This window comes from Pelobates fuscus, chromosome 4 (assembly GCF_036172605.1).
Source record: "Pelobates fuscus isolate aPelFus1 chromosome 4, aPelFus1.pri, whole genome shotgun sequence".
NCBI lineage: Eukaryota > Metazoa > Chordata > Amphibia > Anura > Pelobatidae > Pelobates > Pelobates fuscus.
The window spans coordinates 362,732,213-362,750,626 of record NC_086320.1 but is presented as its reverse complement, the minus strand read 5'-3'; the positions used below and the strand labels follow the sequence as shown (position 1 = coordinate 362,750,626).

Here is an 18,414-nt window from a genome sequence, read left to right as displayed (position 1 = left end):
ATTTTCATTCAGGGATCATTGGATGGAACTCAGTTCTAAAATAGCCCTGGTGCTGCAGATAGACTTGGTTGTAGGTACCAAGGTGGATTTTTTTATGCAGAAGTGCTCTGAAAATGCTTTGGAAAAAAACTGGATGTACTATAACCACCTGAATGACCTGCACTGGTTCTGTTTCCTAGAGTCCAACATCTGAAGGTTTCTTTCCTTACAGTACTATAAAGTTGAGTTTGCGGAAACAACTCCTTGCCTGTACCCTCATTCACATAATGGGACTGTTCATGTTTAAAGAGACACTATAGGCACCCAGACCACTTCAGCTCATTGTTTACATTGCAGCACTAAATCTGCCCTCAGTGGCGGTCTACCAGACAGCCACTGGGGGCGCTTCCAGAATTGTAACGGACTTTTGGTCCGTTATCGGACGCTGGACGTCCTCACGCTCTGCATGAGGACCTCCAGCATCAGATTTTCCCCATAGGAAAGCATTGATTCAATGCTTTCCTATGGGGAGATCTAATGCATGTGCGACAAACCACTTCGACCCGGCTCGTTGTGGGATGGAGGAGGGGACAGAGTTTCGACCCAGCACCGACATGGACGTCGACATAGATACTGGGATCAGGTAAGTAAATAAAAGGGTCTTTACCGGGGATGTGGGGTGCGAGGGAGGGGGGAGGCAGAGGGATCGGTAGTGCCAGGAATACAGCTTTGTGTTCCTGGCACTACAGTATCTTTTTAACAAACATTGTGTCAATATTACTTGACAAAATATATATATATGTGTTTAAATAGTAAACCTGAACACAGGGAGGGAAATGATGCAGGGTGCAGGGTTTAGCTACGTCTCCAAACATTAAAGTTAACCCACAAATCTACACAATTCAAACAGGGTTACTCACTAAACTGTGTATTCTGTATAATAAACCTGGGGATACTCAGATTTTATGCCAAAATAGCAGGTGTGAGAAATATAAATTCTACTCCACTAGGTATCCACCTTAACGATTTCAGCAGAAGTAAAACATTTCTGGAAACTGACCATTGAATGATCCTGTAAATCTTTTATCATCTTTCCCAAAGTCTGTTATATTTAGACATGTTCCATTATTGGATTATGTTAGGTTCTGTTTGAGGACATCCAAGAACGGAGTCCCTCTGAGAGGAAGGTGTGGTGGAACCCCAAAAGACAACAACCGCTACTACATCCAGAGCCAGAAAGTGTGAGTTCACACCCACATATTTTTTATTGTTGTTTACTTAATATTGTAAGCGTTTACACTATGTTTTCCCATTATTTTTGTTGCTGACCGTATGGTAATTCACGAGGATTTGTATACAGACCACACTTTGTTAATATATTATTTCTCTCCTTGCAGCTTACCTGGTTGCCCATGTCAATTTTTGTGAAACTGAAGGTGCTTAGATGGGTGTTGGCGCCCCTCACAGCTGGCTCTATGGTCTCTCGAAACAATTTATCTATGAACTGACAGATGTATGGCCACATGTGCTTGACGGTCTATAAAAAGAAATAAAAAAACAGCACACTTTATAATCGTTTCATTTTATCATATAATTTAAGGTCCTTAAATTGGTCATAAACAAATAAATATAATAAGATCACACACCACGCGGACATTATTCATATTAACAGTTCATGGCTAGTTGAGTAATTTAATTTTCTTTTTCATCAAAATTTCCAGTTATTTACAGCTTAAAAGGTCTATTTACGTAAAAGTGCTTTGTCTACACAGTACCCTGCAGTGGACAATGTAACTCTACAAGCAGACACACTGCAGTGCAGACAGAGAGATTTGGGTCTCAGAGGGATTTCCCCTCATAAAGAGGGCCACTTGGGAAGCATGCGTGAAGTCCACAAACCAACTTACTACACTGGTTTTGGTTGCAGTAACCTCTGTGGAAGTCCAGCATGCTGTGCGTTCTGCATTCAGACGCCAATTTTGCACAGAATTTACATTAGCCAGCATGAAACTTTGTTCTTCGCTGGCTAATGATGCTACTGGAAGTGGAGTTACACCTCTGGCAACTAACGGGTAATCTCTGTATGTGCAGCGTTTTTAAGCAAAACCCTGCACTAACAGACTACAGACAACATGACCACCTTAAATCTTCAAATCAATAATGGCTTAGTATTGCTGACTCCCTCCTGCTACAAATCTACTGCTTCGCGGAATTGGAGCCCTTGTGCTAGGCGCTTCTGTGATGAAGAACACAGGTCACCGTTTATGATGCTATGCAGGACAGTGACTGCAAGTCTTCTAAATACATAACAGCCGTCACTAGCTCTGACTAGATCTGCAGGAGAATGGCCGGCTACTTGCACGCGATCACCATTGCCAATGCTGGCACTCTGAGCATTCAAATTACGGAATAGCTTTCGCCCTGCTAAAGGACAAGCACGTCTTAAACAAATCACTATTTGCAAAAAAACGAAACTAATTGGAACACTATAGAGTCAGCAACACAAACATGTCTTTCTGACCCTATACTGTTAAAACCACCATTTTGGTTGCTTGCCCCCCCGCCCCCCCCCCCCCCCCTTTAGGCCCCTTAAAAAGGTATAAAAAAATAAAAAATAAAAATGTATTTCCCGTGCCGTGCGACACCCTCGGTCCCACCCTGCCTACTTGCTCACATCATCCTATAAGGAAAACATTGGTTTGGGTAAAATTTGTAAAAAGGCTGGACGAGACAGGTTTGGCCAATCAACACCTCCTCATAGAGATGCATTAAATCAATGCATCTCTCTGAGGAAAGTTCAGCGTCTCCTTGCAGAGCATTGAGATGCTAATCGCCTTTTCTCAGAAAAGGCAGTGTTTGCATGAAAATGCCTGCAGGGAATGATTATACTCACGAGAACAGTTACAATGAGCTGTAGTTGTTCTGATGACTTTAGTGTCCCTTTAATAGAAATAGATACAGTAGTTATTTTACGGTTACAGCTTCTCTAATCTGTTTCCAGGTTCGGGGTAACCTGTATTTGTATCAGTGCAAAGATACAGCTGGAAACATGACCCTACAAAAATGTAATCATAATTAGCACATAACATTTCCACTTGCCCACAAGTCACTGGCAAATTAAAATCCTGCCCTGGCAAGTGTGCAATGGGCTAATATTTAGGACTATCAGGAGTTACATCAAAGAGCAGAATAAGCGTCATCGAACGCAGACACCCTGCGGGGAGCACTCAAACATAGAGCATCAATAGTTCCCAGGCAGCTGACAGACTTATAGGAGCGAGATTTCATTGCAACCGCAGTAAAAGTTGCAAATACAGAGTCTACAAACAGTTGTATACAGCATCTTGCAAGCACCCATATGCACAAGCTTAAGGGGGCAGAGTCGGTGCTCATGCTGCTGCCATCACATAACAGGAGGTGATTTGCTGTGACTAGTAACTTTAAGGCTTGGCTAGCAGAGCAGGAGTTGGAATTTTAAACCCTCAGGAAGAATACTGATTAAAAGAGGAAAAGACAACAAATAGCCTCTTCTAGTCAAATAGTTTTTTGTTGGAAAAAAACTACTAACTAAAAGGGTAGAAAAAGAGAAAAAAAATCAACAAACAAAACATTTAAAGCATACATGAAATCAGTGGTGTATTCTGGTCTTGTGCTGCCCTAGGCATGACAAAACTCGGGTTACAAACACAGTCATTACATAGTGGACAGATGAAACACATGTTCACTGTAATCCTCCATTTTTTGTCAAACCACTTGAAAACAGTTTGACAAAAACCAGAGAGACTGTACCCGTAGCGTCATATATGTAAGCTGCAGTGGTTGTGGTGCTTGGATTGTCCATTTAAACTCTGCACCTACCAAATTAAAAGGGTCACTGTAGGCACACAGACCACTTCAGCTCATTGAGGTGGTCTGTGTGCTGTGTCCCTTTTGCACTGAGTGCTGCAAATTAAAACATTGCAGTTCCAGAAAACTACAATGTTTACATTGCAGCACTAAGTCTGCCCTCAGTGGCTGTCTACCAGGTATTGAAAATAAAACACACTTACTTTGTTCAGCCATTCTGCTCTTTCAATATCTGGAAAATGAACCTAAAGAGAGAGAAATAAAAAAAAAAAACTATGTAAGAAAATTTAAAATAGGCAATTTATATTAATAAAAGGCAAAAATAGAAGAGTCAAACGTTTATTCATAACACATGATGGAATGCTACCAATATGTTACCTTGCTATAAATAATATGAAGGAAAACCATGAGAGAAAAGTACATTCAAATAGCTAAATGATTTTCTGCATGTGTGCTTTAGCTTTAAGATTTCTTCAAATGCATGGCTCTCTGGCACAACTTGGCACACAATGCAAATTACACATGCACCACGACTTCCTGTAAGCAGGCCATACTTGCATTAGAGGGATGTACCACAAAAACAAATAAATAAAAGAAAAAGAAAGAACAAAACGTAACATTAATCAATAGAGCTCATACAACTGTTCGGATTTTTTAAAATTGCTTAGCATATTAGGAATATAGGAATTTATAAAGAAAAACACTGAACAGATTAGAAAAAAAAAAAAAAAAAAGAAGGAATTTATTTAATTTATAAAATATTTTACCAGGAAAGATACATTGAGATTTCTCTTGTCCTGGGATGTTTCCTTCCCATTATAATTCCATTTAATAAACTGATTTATAAGAAAATTATCTTGTCCACTATGTGCAAATAATGCAGGTTGCATGCTGGGAAATATGAGTTCAAACAAAAGAGAAAAGTACAATAAAGTGTTCGTAAAAATAAAAAGAGAAGAGAATACTGAGCCGGCACTTTATTAAAGGAAAAGTTTAATTCCAAGAAACATGTTTACTTTCAGCAAGGTTCATGGTGCAGGGAATGTATAACCGGGAAAGACTCCACCAACCATGGTGTATGGAACTGCTCTTATTCCTTAAACCTCCATACAGCGGAGGGTTATGGCATAAATGGTTTATCCCCCCAGCCACAGTTCTATTTATTGGGAAGTGAAACCGATCTGTATATAGTTAGCAGCTATATCATGTCTGCTATTAGTTTACTCACAGCCTGATTCTCAGGTTTGTGAGCAAATGGATCGTTTCACTCTCCAGCAAGAAGAGGTCACTCAGTCCAAGTTGTGCGCATGGTGTGAAAGACATGGAGACAATTGATGGAATCAACCAAGAAACTAGAATTCTGAATGACTGACTGACCACTCTGCTGGCTAAATTATAGTTTCAGCAAAGCTTACAAAGAGCTGGGAATGGGTTCACGGTACTCTCCAGCAAAACCTTGTAATAACGCAAGGTTGTTATGGTGCGGAGAGCAACATTTTGAAACAAATAATAGAATCTGAAATAGGAGTACTACAACAGATATATTCATTGAAGTTAGTAGTGTACCAATTAGTACCAGATGACATTCAATAAATACACTATTTAATTTAAAACTAAATGCTTTATAACCTTAGCTGCTCCGGCTGACACAATGAATGAACTACACCTTTCAGGAGTAATTTAGTCCATTGCTTTTTTTTTTTATTTGCTTGCTGAAGATCTTAATCCCTGTACAAGGGAGTGACCATATTAATTAAATCAATTGGATTGGGATCTCCATAAAGCAGGATTCAACTACTTCAAGCTGTTGTCTCATAAAACAACTAAAATGATGAGAATTACACCATTTACATTTACAGTGATACAAACAATTTTACAACGTGTTCGTTACAGAAAACCGGACATGTTTAACCCCTTAAGGACTGAGGCAGTTGTCATCAAAACAAAACCTTGAATTTGTGCTATATTTCTGTTCAACCATAATTCACCTCTTTCACATTATGTGCACCCACACTTATCATATAGCATTTTGTTCAGGAGAAACAGGGCTTTCATGTCACATAAAATATTTGTATATTAAAAATAATTTAATATGAATAAAATGTAAAAAAAAAAAAAAAGAGAGAAATTAAGAAATGTTATTTTTTAGTTTGCTATGGCCTTTTAACTGTGAATGTCACAATACTGTTAGCTGTTACTGCAATAAAGTACACATATTTGTATTCAGCGATGTCTCACAAGTAAAACAGTACCCCCAATATACAGGTTTTTTTGGTGTTTTGGAAAGTTACAGGGTCAAATGTAGCACATTACAATTTCCAGTTTATACACATTGAAATTTGCCAGACTGGTTATGTTACAATTGAGACCAAATGGTAGCCCAGGACTGAAAATTACCCCCATGATGGCATACCATTTGCAAATGTAGACAACCCAAGGTATTACAAATGGGGTATGTACAGTCTTAGTAGCCAATTAGTCACAAACACTGGCCAAAGTTAGCATTCATATTTGTTGTGTGTGAAAAAAGCAAAAAAAATACATTGAACGCTAATTTTGGCCAGTGTTTGTGACTAAGTGGCTTGAAAAAGAAGGAACATACCCTATTTGCAATACCTTGGGTTGTCTACTTTTGCAAACGGTATGCCATCATGGGGGTAATTCTGATTTCTTGGCTACCATCCGGTTTCAAAGGCAAGATAACCAATCTAGCAAATTTCAATATGCAAAAAAAGAAAATCAAGCTTTATATTTGTCGCAGTACCTTTTGAAAACACCATAAAACCTGTACATGGGGGGTACTGTTATACTCATGAGAGTTTGCTGAACACATATTTCAAAATAGTAAAACGTATCACAACAATTATATCGTCAGTGAAAGTACAGTTTGTGTGTGAAAAATGCAAAAAAAATGCATTTTTACTGATGATATCATAGTTGGGATATGTTTTACTGTTTTTAAACACTAATCTTTGTTTTCAGCGAAGTCTCCCTAGTAAAACAGTACCCCCAATGTACAGTGTTTATGGTGTCCTGGAAAGTTACAGGGTTTAATATAGCTTTTGGGAGCCAAATTCTCCCCAGGATCGCGAGCACCTGTAGGACCGCCCCAAAAAGGATGACCTAGAACGCCCGCAGTCCTTAAGAGGTTAAAGGAACAGCTAGCAACAACAACAAAAAACACACATACTAAATATTTCTTCCCTGTTAAAATGTTTTGCTTTACTCAAAGGGAAAAAGTTACATCTCTAGAAATTACACCACTGACTGAACAAAGCATGGAAAATATTCTAAAGGTTTATTAGCTTTTTTCTTGTATATTCAAATGTAGAAAATAGCATCATAATCCAGTTCAGTCCTGGCACAGTCAAGGAAAACACTACAAATGGGAAGGAGAAAGATACATTGTTTCATCTATTCTTTTCACTGTATAGTTTTTCTCTATGCTGACTGCCAGGTGCAAATGTCAGAGATAACAGTGATTGACAGACGGCTAGAACGGAGGCTCCCATTTCAGCATAAAGAGGTTTGGATGTCTGCATTTAATTTTATAGCTCACATCTCACACATACATATGTTAAATATAGGGAAAAGTAAACATAATATTTAAAAACCTGGTAAGTGACAGTTCGCCTTTAAGCACATAAAAGAACACTATAGGTTCAGAAACACAAGCATGTATATGCCCAAACCTTATACTGTTAAAACACCATTTAGATGGCTTGCCCCTCCCATTAAAAGGTAATAAAACTCACTTATTTGCAGCGCGGCAAGAGTACGCGGGGTCTGACCCCGCCCCGATCCACCTCCTTGGCCGACATCAGAATTGATTATCTTATCCAATCCTTTCCCATAGCTGAGATCGTCAAAGAGGCATGGCGGGGCCAAATTCCGGCCTGGCCAATCAGCATTTCCTCATAGAGATGCATTGAATCAATGCATACTTTGAGGAAAGTTCAGCGTCTCCATGCAGAGTGTGGAGATGCTGAAGCACCTCTCGTGGCCGTCTGAGAAGTGGTCACTAGAGGTGTCCCTATGCTTTAATGTAAACACTGCATTTTCTCTAAGAAGGCAGTGTCTACAGCAAAATACCTGCAGGGACTAACTATACTAACCAGAACAACTATATTAAGCTGTAGTTCTGGTTACTATAGTGTCCCTTTAATTCATTGATAATGCAATGTACAATTACAGCTAAATTACTGCTGGTATCCTAAAGACTGATTAAGCATCATAGCAGTTGTAGTTCTACAACATATTGGTGTATTTTTTGGGCCAGCCCTGCTGTAAATGATTAATATGTTTAATAAATGTCTACGACAGAGTTGTCCATTTCTCTTTGGTCTGAGTTCTGTTTCTCTTGAGAAGTGATGAATCCTTACTAGCAATACAGTAAAAGCTCTGGCAGACAGATTCGATATAAGTTATCCTAAGAAGACCCGTCAAAGCTGGCAATTAATATAATCTCTCTCCTTGCAGCGACTGGCAGAGACGCAAAGGAACAAATGACATAATACAATTTGCCAATACGAGAGCTCAAAAATAACTTGCACACTATTCTAACACAGGAATACTCGACCCTCAGCCAACAGTTGTTGTTGGACTATACTGCGCATAATGCCATTAGCAACACGATAAAGTGGAACAAACAAATTAATCACAATGGGATCAGCTGATTTCTACATGATTTCTTATGATATTGACATAATAGAGTCAAAGATTATTAAAATGTAAATTCCCTTATTCCTTCCCAGCTTAAAGATGCACAAATCTTATATAGTCATACTGTAAACGCAGTTTAGGAGACAGAGCCCTAGTACAGTGCACCAGTCATTCGACTAAAATGGAGATATTTTTATTAAACAGGATTTTCGATCTTCCCCCCTCCACCCCCCTTTTTTTTTTTTTTTTTTTTAAATAATGTAAGATTAACCCCATAAATCGCCAATAATAAATTAACTGACTCATTTATAACCTAGTTTACACGTGTGCTCATATAAAGCTTTGCCAAGCTCAAAGGCGGCAATGCTTCCTAGGAGTTGAAGTTCTGCAAACATTCTACGATAGTTGGGGGGAAGGTTATGCCTTTTGATCACCCTGATCAAAAAGGTAATGTCACACCTATACTCACAGCTGGGCTCATACAGCCACTGATATTAAATAAGCGAGCCATCTCATGCGGTCACAGGGTGTTAAAACATCAGATTGTGATAAAAGAATGAATGACCTTCCGTTGGTCATTAACCTCCCTGGCAGCCTGGTTATGTCAGTATTTTTTAATGTTAAAGCGATACATTGTTTTTACAATGTATTTTGTGGTTGTTTTTTTTTTACACCAGGGGCTCGTAGGGACAAGGTAAGTGATACTACAGTGTAATCCCGAGCGTTACCGCCTTTGGTACTGAAAATTAACCCCCGAGCCACGCTCAGAATTACCGCCAGGGAGGTTAAGGGGTTAAACTCAACTCATAATGTCATCATTGCACTAGTCTGACTTCTAAAGGGTTATTGAAGCACAGTACATTCCATATCCCCAAACCCAGCACGTGTACAGTCAGAGCGAAACCCTCAGCCTAAAGGCGGAATCACTGTATGGCTCAGCATTAACGTCCCTCTGCTGAAACAGTACTGTGAATCATGAATGGTAATGTAAAAAATCAAAGGCCGCACCCCAGACGTCTTGCCAAGCTGGTTTGTTTCCTTTCCATGAGTCATACTATATCGCTCCACAGCTGCCAGGCAGGTTAATTAAATCAAGTCTCCATGCACACCATTACTGCAAAACAAAAACAAATGGCAACAATGTGGAATTTTGTGTACACTGCTGGCTACCATCCCTGCAGAATGACCCAGCCAAAGGCAAGGCCAGGACAGTTCTGACCGCTTGAAGAACACACTGTGGTTCACACTCATTCACTGATCACATACATAAGTGTTTATTCAATAAACATCAAACTGTAGAGAAATGAAAAAAAATGAGAATAATATTTACTAAATCGTGGGGTGTTTTTAGGAAGCTAGGAATTGTACGGAATGGAGCAGGGGGAATTCTATAAGTCTGATACGTTCCAGCTCAGCTATTTTGGCTTAGAAATCAGTTTCCTTGCCCTGTCTCTACATCTCCTGTCTTCGTAAATAAACCCCTTGCAGCTTTAAAAGGACAATTTAGTGCAATGGCCCTGCAATTGAAAGTAAAGTATTGCCGGTTAGTACGTGACAGCCACTAGAGACACTGCTGAACTCGTTGCCTAGCTGGACATGCGCACGGCTCTCATCACACATGCACTTCTCTCCCCAATGCTACTCTATGAAGAGCAATGGATTGGAAAAGAAGCTTGTAATTTAATGGATTGCAATCTAGATTTTTGCTTAAATGCAGTAAGAGAAAACCTAAGAACAAGTTTAAACAAGTTATTCTAAAAAAAATAAAAAATAAAAAGTAAAACAATTTCAATATAATAAATCATCCCTACATTATACTCTAATATTATTTGGTCATTTTATGTGCATTCTTTGCCATGTCTCCTAAAAGGGACACTATAGTCACTAAAACAACTCTATCTTAATGAAGCAGTTTTGGTGTATAGATCATGTCCTGCAGTATTACTGTTCAATTCTCTGCCATTTAGGAGTTAAATCACTAGGTTTACACAGCCCTAGTCACACCTCCTTGCATGTGACTTACACAGCTTTCCTCAACACTTCCTGTAAAGAGTCATCTACTGTTTAGAAGTCCTTTATTGTAAAATCGGTTTTATTTGTAATTTTGTATATCCTGCTCTCTGTTAATAGCTGGTTAAACCCTGCAGGAGTCTCCTGTATGTAATTAAAGTTCAATGTACAAAGGTGGAGATAAAAACTTTTAAAGTAAGTTACATGTGATTGAAAATGAAAACATGTTTTCATGCAGGCTGTGTCAGTCACAGCCAGGGGAGGTGTAGCTAGGGCTGCATAAACTGAAACAAAAGTGATTTAACTCCTAAACCGCAGAGAATTGAACAGTGAAACTTCAGACAATCTATACACCAAAACTGCTTTATTAAGTTAAGTTGTTTTGGTGGCTATAGTGTCATTTTAATGTAATGCAAACAGTTATTTGTTATCCTATCTACTTATTCCAGCACGGTAACTTTACATCTTTCCTTGGGACATCCATACACTGCAATACAGTTCGTTTTTAAATTCCCCTTACACATGTAGTCAAATCTGCTGGGTTAAAAATCTAATCTACCAGACTTTATGTCATCCACTGTTAAGAGGGCTCTTGTATCTACTACTCATTCTGTACAGTGAGATTAGTATAGCCAGTAAACAAACATGCTGTCAGGCTGCAAAGAGGTTTTGGGTGGAGATCAAATAAGCTAGTGGTGAATATAGTTTTCTGCTGTTGGCTAAACTTAAAATACTGTCTGTAGCTTCTTTAACAGGTTAATTATTTTCCTGCTTTTGAATAAGATTTCAATCCTTCACTTTAAACGCTACAACTTATACACATCCAACACATCACAAAAAATTGAGTCCACATTTATTAGGAAGCTGCAAAAAAAGATCTTTAAAAGATGAACACTCCAACCTGAAGTGCCCCCAAAACAACCTACCGGTACTCAAACCTTCTTTTGGACAAAAACACAAACAAACCTCTCCCCCCCCCCCCCCCCCCCAAACTATATGTTTACTTATTTTTTCCCTTTAACCCCTTAAGGACACATGACTTGTCATGATTCCCTTTTATTCCAGAAGTTTGGTCCTTAAGGGTTTAACATGCTGCACAAAACAATCCTTATAACCCAAGTATTATTCCAAAAGGACAACACTTGGTATTCAATTGGTGCAGATGGTATCGTGAAATAAAAGTGTTCTAATACTAATTAGTTTGCAGTGCTATATAGAACATAAAGGAAACATTTAAATTATTAAATCATATGTATTTGGGGGGGGCGGGGCCTGGACATCATGGCGGCCGGACGCACCTCGTGTGAGCTCCGAGCTCAAATCATCCCTTAAGCCTGAATTCCGCCAACCGGCCAGCCAAAACGCCATGAAACGAATCTTACCGGCCTCTGGAACCAGCCGAGAAACCCCGGGTCTGCTGCCCGAGGGTGCAGTGCACGTCCAACGGAGATTGGAGGAGTGAGGCCTAGTACGGCCGCCGGACGAGGGGAGCGGCCGATCCCCCGCTCGGTGTGACGCGGTGCTATCCCAAGCTTCTCTCTCAGCCCTGTCCCCCCCCCCTCTGGACCGGCGGGGGTTATCGGCCTAAATCACGGCCCAGCAAAGCAAGCAAAATGGAGACCCAACTTACCCAGCGGGAATCAGCCACTCAGCAGTCTATGACAACACCTCTCACTCCTGCACAGCTATCACAGAGGAAGCTGGACGAAATTTTCAACCGCTTTTGGGCTAAGCTAGAAGCACGCCAAGCTGCAGCAACACTTCGGGACGAGGATGACGGGGCGGCTGACGGCCAGGTGGTGAGTGGACCCCCTCCGATCAACCATGCCTCAACCGCACACAAGCCTCCTAGTAAGGGATCACCTAGGCCGAGGGCCACCAGGGGCAAAGCCCCACGGCATCACCCATGCAGACGGAGGATGACCCGCAACCGATGGCGGTTTACCACCAAGACCTCCTGTCTACCCCATGCAGGGGAGGACCGGGACCCCAGGAGCCCCCAGGTCCGTGGCAAGAAGATGCTGGCCTTTCAACCGGCCTGGGGCGGGAGAGATGCTCCACGGTGTCACTTGAGTGCTGCCACCTCCCTAGCCCTCGATGTACAGAACTTTCGCTTCCAGACTAAGTGCAGGGAAAGCTGGGTCTCTCTGCCTTTGGGCATTGGCTAGGCACTACGTTGCAGCCCACCTGCGGACTACTGGTTACTGAAATAGGCTTGTTACTAACCACACGTATATAACTGCTACCTAGCAGCTATCCTAAGCAAATAACCCCACGTCTTGAGTTATGCTTATAACCCACCTTTTGCTACCCTGCTATTACTCAATCAGTATGTATATAATAGGCCTTTTCTACCCTGGTCAACTTAAGCTTGTTTGATATAAAATCTTGTTGTATTGTATGCTCAACCCTCATGTGACCAGCACTACCTCTCACCCAGCCATGTCTACTATAACTACTAAGCTGGTATACGCCCTGTCTTAGAGTGAGAAGCAATTACTTCCTTACCTATATGACATGTCAGAAAGATTAAGCCTGTTTCATATACTTAGACTATAATCTTAAGTAGGACTACATCTGTTTAAAATTTAAAATTGTGCATGTTAAACTTGGGACCCGCCTGTTTTGCGTGGAAAAACTGGAGGAATGCCTTTGGGGTACCTCTTGCCTGTTTGTGTTATATCTATGCACTACAAAAATTAAAAAAAAATAAAATAAATAAATCATATGTATTTGTGTTCCTCACTTCCTCTTCTCCCATGCTAGATGGAGCCAGCTCTCACAGTCTCCATTGGGTGCATTTTTTCAGCATGCCAGGTAGGTCTTGTTGAATAGAAGTTAAACGCTGTGCCACTAGAAGAGTAAATAAATAGTCCAGATAAAAGGGAAAGTCCAAATAAAATAAATAAAATCTTAGCTGGATAAATCTTTAGGTTAGATAGTCTATATAATACTGGATGGGGAACGATGTCCTTGTCGTCCTTCCACAGGTAAAACAAATATTCAAAATAGTGTAGTAAATTCACTAAAGTGAGACAAATGAAGTAATAAACGTATAGCACTCACATTTAATAGAGCTATAGCTAGCTCTAGTGTGGAACGCGTACAGTGGTTTAGATCCCCGCTTGTAGGATATACTGCAGCTTATTCTTATCTTCAGAGGAAGAATGCCACTCAAAGAGAATAGAAAGACACAACCAATAGTGTTCTCTGTTTAAAATAATAAATATATAAAATAAGTGAATAAAATGGTACTCACAAGAGTGGAGCAGGCTGACTGCTCCTTGATGATAGCGTAGGTGGAATAATCCCCACCAAGGATTGCTTGGAGTCCCAAGGTAGAAAATGCCAGGTAAAGGATAAAGCGTATATAAAGATTATTAGCACAAACGAAAAAGTGACCAAAAAAAATCTTTAATATATAAAATACACAATTAAAATGTCCATAAACGCGTTTCGCCTGTAAGGTCTTGTTGAATGTTCCTATTCCATAATGTGATAAGGACTCACATATTGTATTGTTTATAATGATGCAGCAAGATAAAGTCTTAACAGGTTTATTCAGATTGCTGGAAGGGAGAGTATATAACTAGTATTGATCCAAGATAAGCCAGTTACATGTATGACAAAACGTACATCGCAAGCCAATGCACGTTTATCAGCGAATGCCGTTATGTATTGAACTAATTACTAATAAAACAAAATTCAAAAATTTAGACCAAAGCCGAAAAAATTCTTAAGTATAGCCACACTGAGTAATTTTTTTTTCTCCCTCTTGTTTTTTTTTTTTTCCCAACTAGAGTGAGACTACAGATTGTAAAATGGGTTAATAAAAGTCACGATTACCCATTGAAATATTAATTGGAAACATGATCCCGATTAGTCATTTATCTGGAAGGCACAGAAAGTCAGACCCTTTTGTATTCTGCCTTGCATTCAGGAATCATACGCAGCTAATCCAGTGTTTATTCCAAGATTAAATGGACACTGTAGGCCACTGTAGGCACCCAGACCACTTCAGCTCATTGAAGTGATCTGGGTGACAACTCCCATCACACTTAACCCTGCAAATGTAATTATTGCAGTACCTTGCAGGGTTAAGTCCTACTCTAGTGGCTGTCTACCAGACAGCCACTAGACTAGAGGGATTTCCGGATTCTTAGACGACTTTTGGTCGTCTAAACGATGCTGGACGTCCTCATGCCATGCATGAAGACCACCAGCGTCACCGGAATCCCCATGGGGCCATTGCCACGCATGCACATTAGTTCTCCCCGTCAGTGGGGGGGCCTGACCCAGCGTAGAGGGACATTGGCGCTGGATTCAGGTAAGTCTCTGAAGGGGTTTTAACCCCTACAGCGACATAGGATGGGGGGGCCTCCAGGATTCTCTAGTGCCAGGAAAACGGGTTTGCTTTCCTGGCACTAGAGAATCCCTTTAAATACCCTGGTCTCCTCCTCCCCCCACCTCTACAGGCCTCCAAGAATAAACAGGCAATGCAGAATTTTAGCAGGTATCTAATTTTAATCCCAATTCAAAATTAAAAAACACATTGCCGAAAATGTTGGTGCTATAAAAATGCTGATAATAAGTGAAGCTCATTGACATATTGTAGATAACCGGACCACTTTGAGGTTGATAGGTTGATGGTTATAGTAGTCTTGCAAGAGCTGGCATCCTGTCTGTGACTGCCTATGATATACCTCTGTCACCGCAGTGTGTTATTCTGGATTTGGAATGGCTCTGGAATGCTCTAATTTTGGAGAATGCTGGTAACACAGAGGTCTTTGAAGTTGCTGAAAAGATAGGCTCGGGAGCATTCCACAGAAAGGTGAGGCTGGAAACAAAACCACACATGATCAGTGCGGCATTCTACGGAAAACTGAAACTACCATTTGAACCCTATAATTCAAAATTTCCTGTGAGCTGTTTTTATTTAAAAAATAAATAAAAATAAAACTAATTTCATTTAAATTGCATAGATAACAGGCAAGATACTGTTAAACAATGTGTATATATATATATATATATATATATATATTTATATTTCTGTAAGAAATCACAGAAATTACAAGCATTGTCGCTATAAATCAAATGAAAATGCTTTTCCCGGAGTTAGATGTGACATGACGGCAATTGGTTTTGCTTATTTTCTTGATGTGAGATTCACGGTAAGAGCTATATAATGGTAATTACTTTTGCCGTGCTTGCAATCTTTTTTCATTTGTCAAAATAAACAAAACAAGTGCAATTTAAAGGGACACTCAAACACCTGATCCACTGCTGCTGAATGTAGTGGTTCTGGTGCAAAGAGACTATCCCTGCAGACGCTGCAATCCAATTGCTGCCTTTTCTGAGATGATCACTAATGAGGATTTCGGCCTGGGAAAGAGTGGCAGCCGCGGCTCGACTGGTTCAGCAGGGGATAAAATGTAAAGGGAGGGAGGAGCAATAAATCTAAATAGGTAGTATAACACTAACATTTGGAATACACGTTTCTATCCACTACTGTTCGTATTCCTTTAAAGGCACATTTACTGATAGAGCCACCCCTCCTCCCCATCAACTTTTTCTCTCTCCTCACAAGAGCACACCTCGCTCTTAAGAAATCCTCACTAGTGAGGACCTACCACGCCAATCCAATATTATTCATGGCAATGCACTGGAGTCCTACAGTGCATGCGCAACACTGCCTCCACCAACAGAATGCTTCAATGAGAAGCCCTTCTCTACTTACATTTACCCCTAAACAACCTGACAGCAGTTGCCAGTTTATAAAGTAGTTCAAATCATCGTACGTGATGAGAAACTCTGGATAGGGAGGATTTAGACTCACTAAGCAATCCAGCAAGGGACAATTTAATGGTATATAAAAAGCTTTTTTCTTTTACTGCATGCACCCAGAGATTGGGGTTATTATAGAAAAAGCAGAACAAGGAAAAGGAGATAGCAGTGTTGTCCAAAGACGACACTGGCCCCCCTTAGAAAGTTACCGAGATATCCAGGGGCATGAACCCCAAATAATGTAAATACAAATGGAAAGGAAGAAAGTTAAGTGGTCACTCACTCAGCAGGATGCGTGTGGTTGTCCACTTCATCCTACGATATCTCTTTAAGAGTATAAAAATTTGTATATATGGTACAATCTTTATTAGGCCAAATGCCACAATACATAAACAAACTACATGTGAGAGTCCCTAATATAAGGAGACAAAAAAATACATATGTGAACACCAAGTGATAATATACCTTTAAAAACTGGGTAGACTAATTGTAAAGACAATACTCTAAAGCCAGCAATGGCTTGGATAAATATATTACTTCAAAATTGACAAAAAAGTATATAATTTGGCCAGAAAATATAATAAATAGAATGACTAAGAATGAAAATCACTCTCTTAACCCCTTAAGGACCAAACTTCTGGAATAAAAGGGAATCATGACATGTCACACATGGCATGTGTCCTTAAGGGGTTAAAGGAACACTATAGTCACCTAAATTACTTTAGCTAAATAAAGCAGTTTTAGTGTATAGATCATTCCCCTGCAGTCTCACTGCTCAATTCACTGCCATTTAGGAGTTAAATCACTTTGTTTCTGTTTATGCAGCCCTAGCCACACCTCCCCTGGCTATGATTGACAGAGCCTGAATGGAAAAAAAAAAAAAAAAAAACAGGGTTTAGCAAGCTATTAACATAGCAGGGGATAAGAAAATCTTAATTAAACAGAAGTTGTAATAAAGAAAGCCTAAATAGGGCTCTCTTTACAGGAAGTGTTTATGGAAGGCTGTGCAAGTCACATGCAAGGAGGTGTGACTAGGGTTTATAAACAAAGGGATTTAACTCCTAAATGGCAGATGATTGAGCAGTGAGGCTGCAGGGGCATGTTCTATACACCAAAACTGCTTCATTAAGCTAAAGTTGTTTAGGTGACTATAGTGTCCCTTTAACAGGAGGAGGCTAAGCAGGGTCTGTATAAAACTTAAGCAGCCAAATTGAATGTTAAATCCTCTATAAGGTATTAGAATCACAAAGTGGATATTGTCTAAACCTGCTACACTTTAGATAACACTATTACAAGTTCATCTCGTTTCTCTCAGAGTGCATCGGAGAGGGGGCCACACAGTGGGAGTTATATCTATTAGTTATACAGGATAGGAGAAATACAGGCAGAATATATATAAAAGTTGTTATAGAGGGTTAGCAGGGTGAATAAGAGACACTAAACTGTATAGCCAAATAGAAAAATATATAAAGCAGGTGCTTAGCGATATTGTTAAAGTGAGACTTTAGATCTATACTAAAATAAAAAATCGTCCACCCGCCAGAGTAGGAACAGTGCTCACACACCTGAACTTAAACACCTCCTAAAAACTCACACTAATGAACGCCGAATACTCTCTATCATCTAATGCTGCTGCATGGCAGCCCTGCAAATAAACTTATCCCCATCCCCCCACTCTCCGTAAAACATTCTACATGAGTCAGGCAAGTCCCCCAGTATTAAAAAAAAAATAAAAAAAAAATTGGCACAGAGAAATGCTCGATGCGCGTTTCGGCATGCTATCACGCCTTTGTCAAGAGCAGTTTTTAAAGGTATATTATCACTTGGTGTTCACATATGTATTTTTTTTGTCTCCTTATATCGAGGAGACACTCACATGTAGTTTGTTTATGTATTGTGGCATTTGGCCTAATAAGGATGGTACCATATATACAAATGTGTATACTCTTAACCCCTTAAGGACCAAACTTCTGGAATAAAAGGGAATCATGACATGTCACACATGTCATGTGTCCTTAAGGGGTTAAAGAGATATCGTAGGGTGAAATGGATTCTAGAAAAAGCTATGACGGCATCCCTTACACAGATCACCAAATGCATGTAATTTCATGCATATATTGCATTCTTTGGATT

At 39.9% G+C, this 18,414-nt stretch overlaps 1 protein-coding gene across 3 annotated transcripts in view; it reads right to left on the bottom strand.

Annotated features, from left to right (window-relative positions):
• ESYT2 (extended synaptotagmin 2) overlaps positions 1 to 18,414 on the bottom strand; it is a 136,164-nt gene that overhangs the window by 44,383 nt on the left and 73,367 nt on the right. For all 3 annotated transcript variants that reach the window (XM_063452662.1, XM_063452663.1, XM_063452664.1), the window contains exons 2-3: positions 4,029 to 4,070; positions 1,382 to 1,516 (exon numbers count right to left, since the gene is read on the bottom strand). In XM_063452662.1, the coding sequence (XP_063308732.1) occupies positions 1,382 to 1,516; positions 4,029 to 4,070 (177 nt within the window). The remainder of the gene's footprint in view (positions 1 to 1,381; positions 1,517 to 4,028; positions 4,071 to 18,414) is intronic.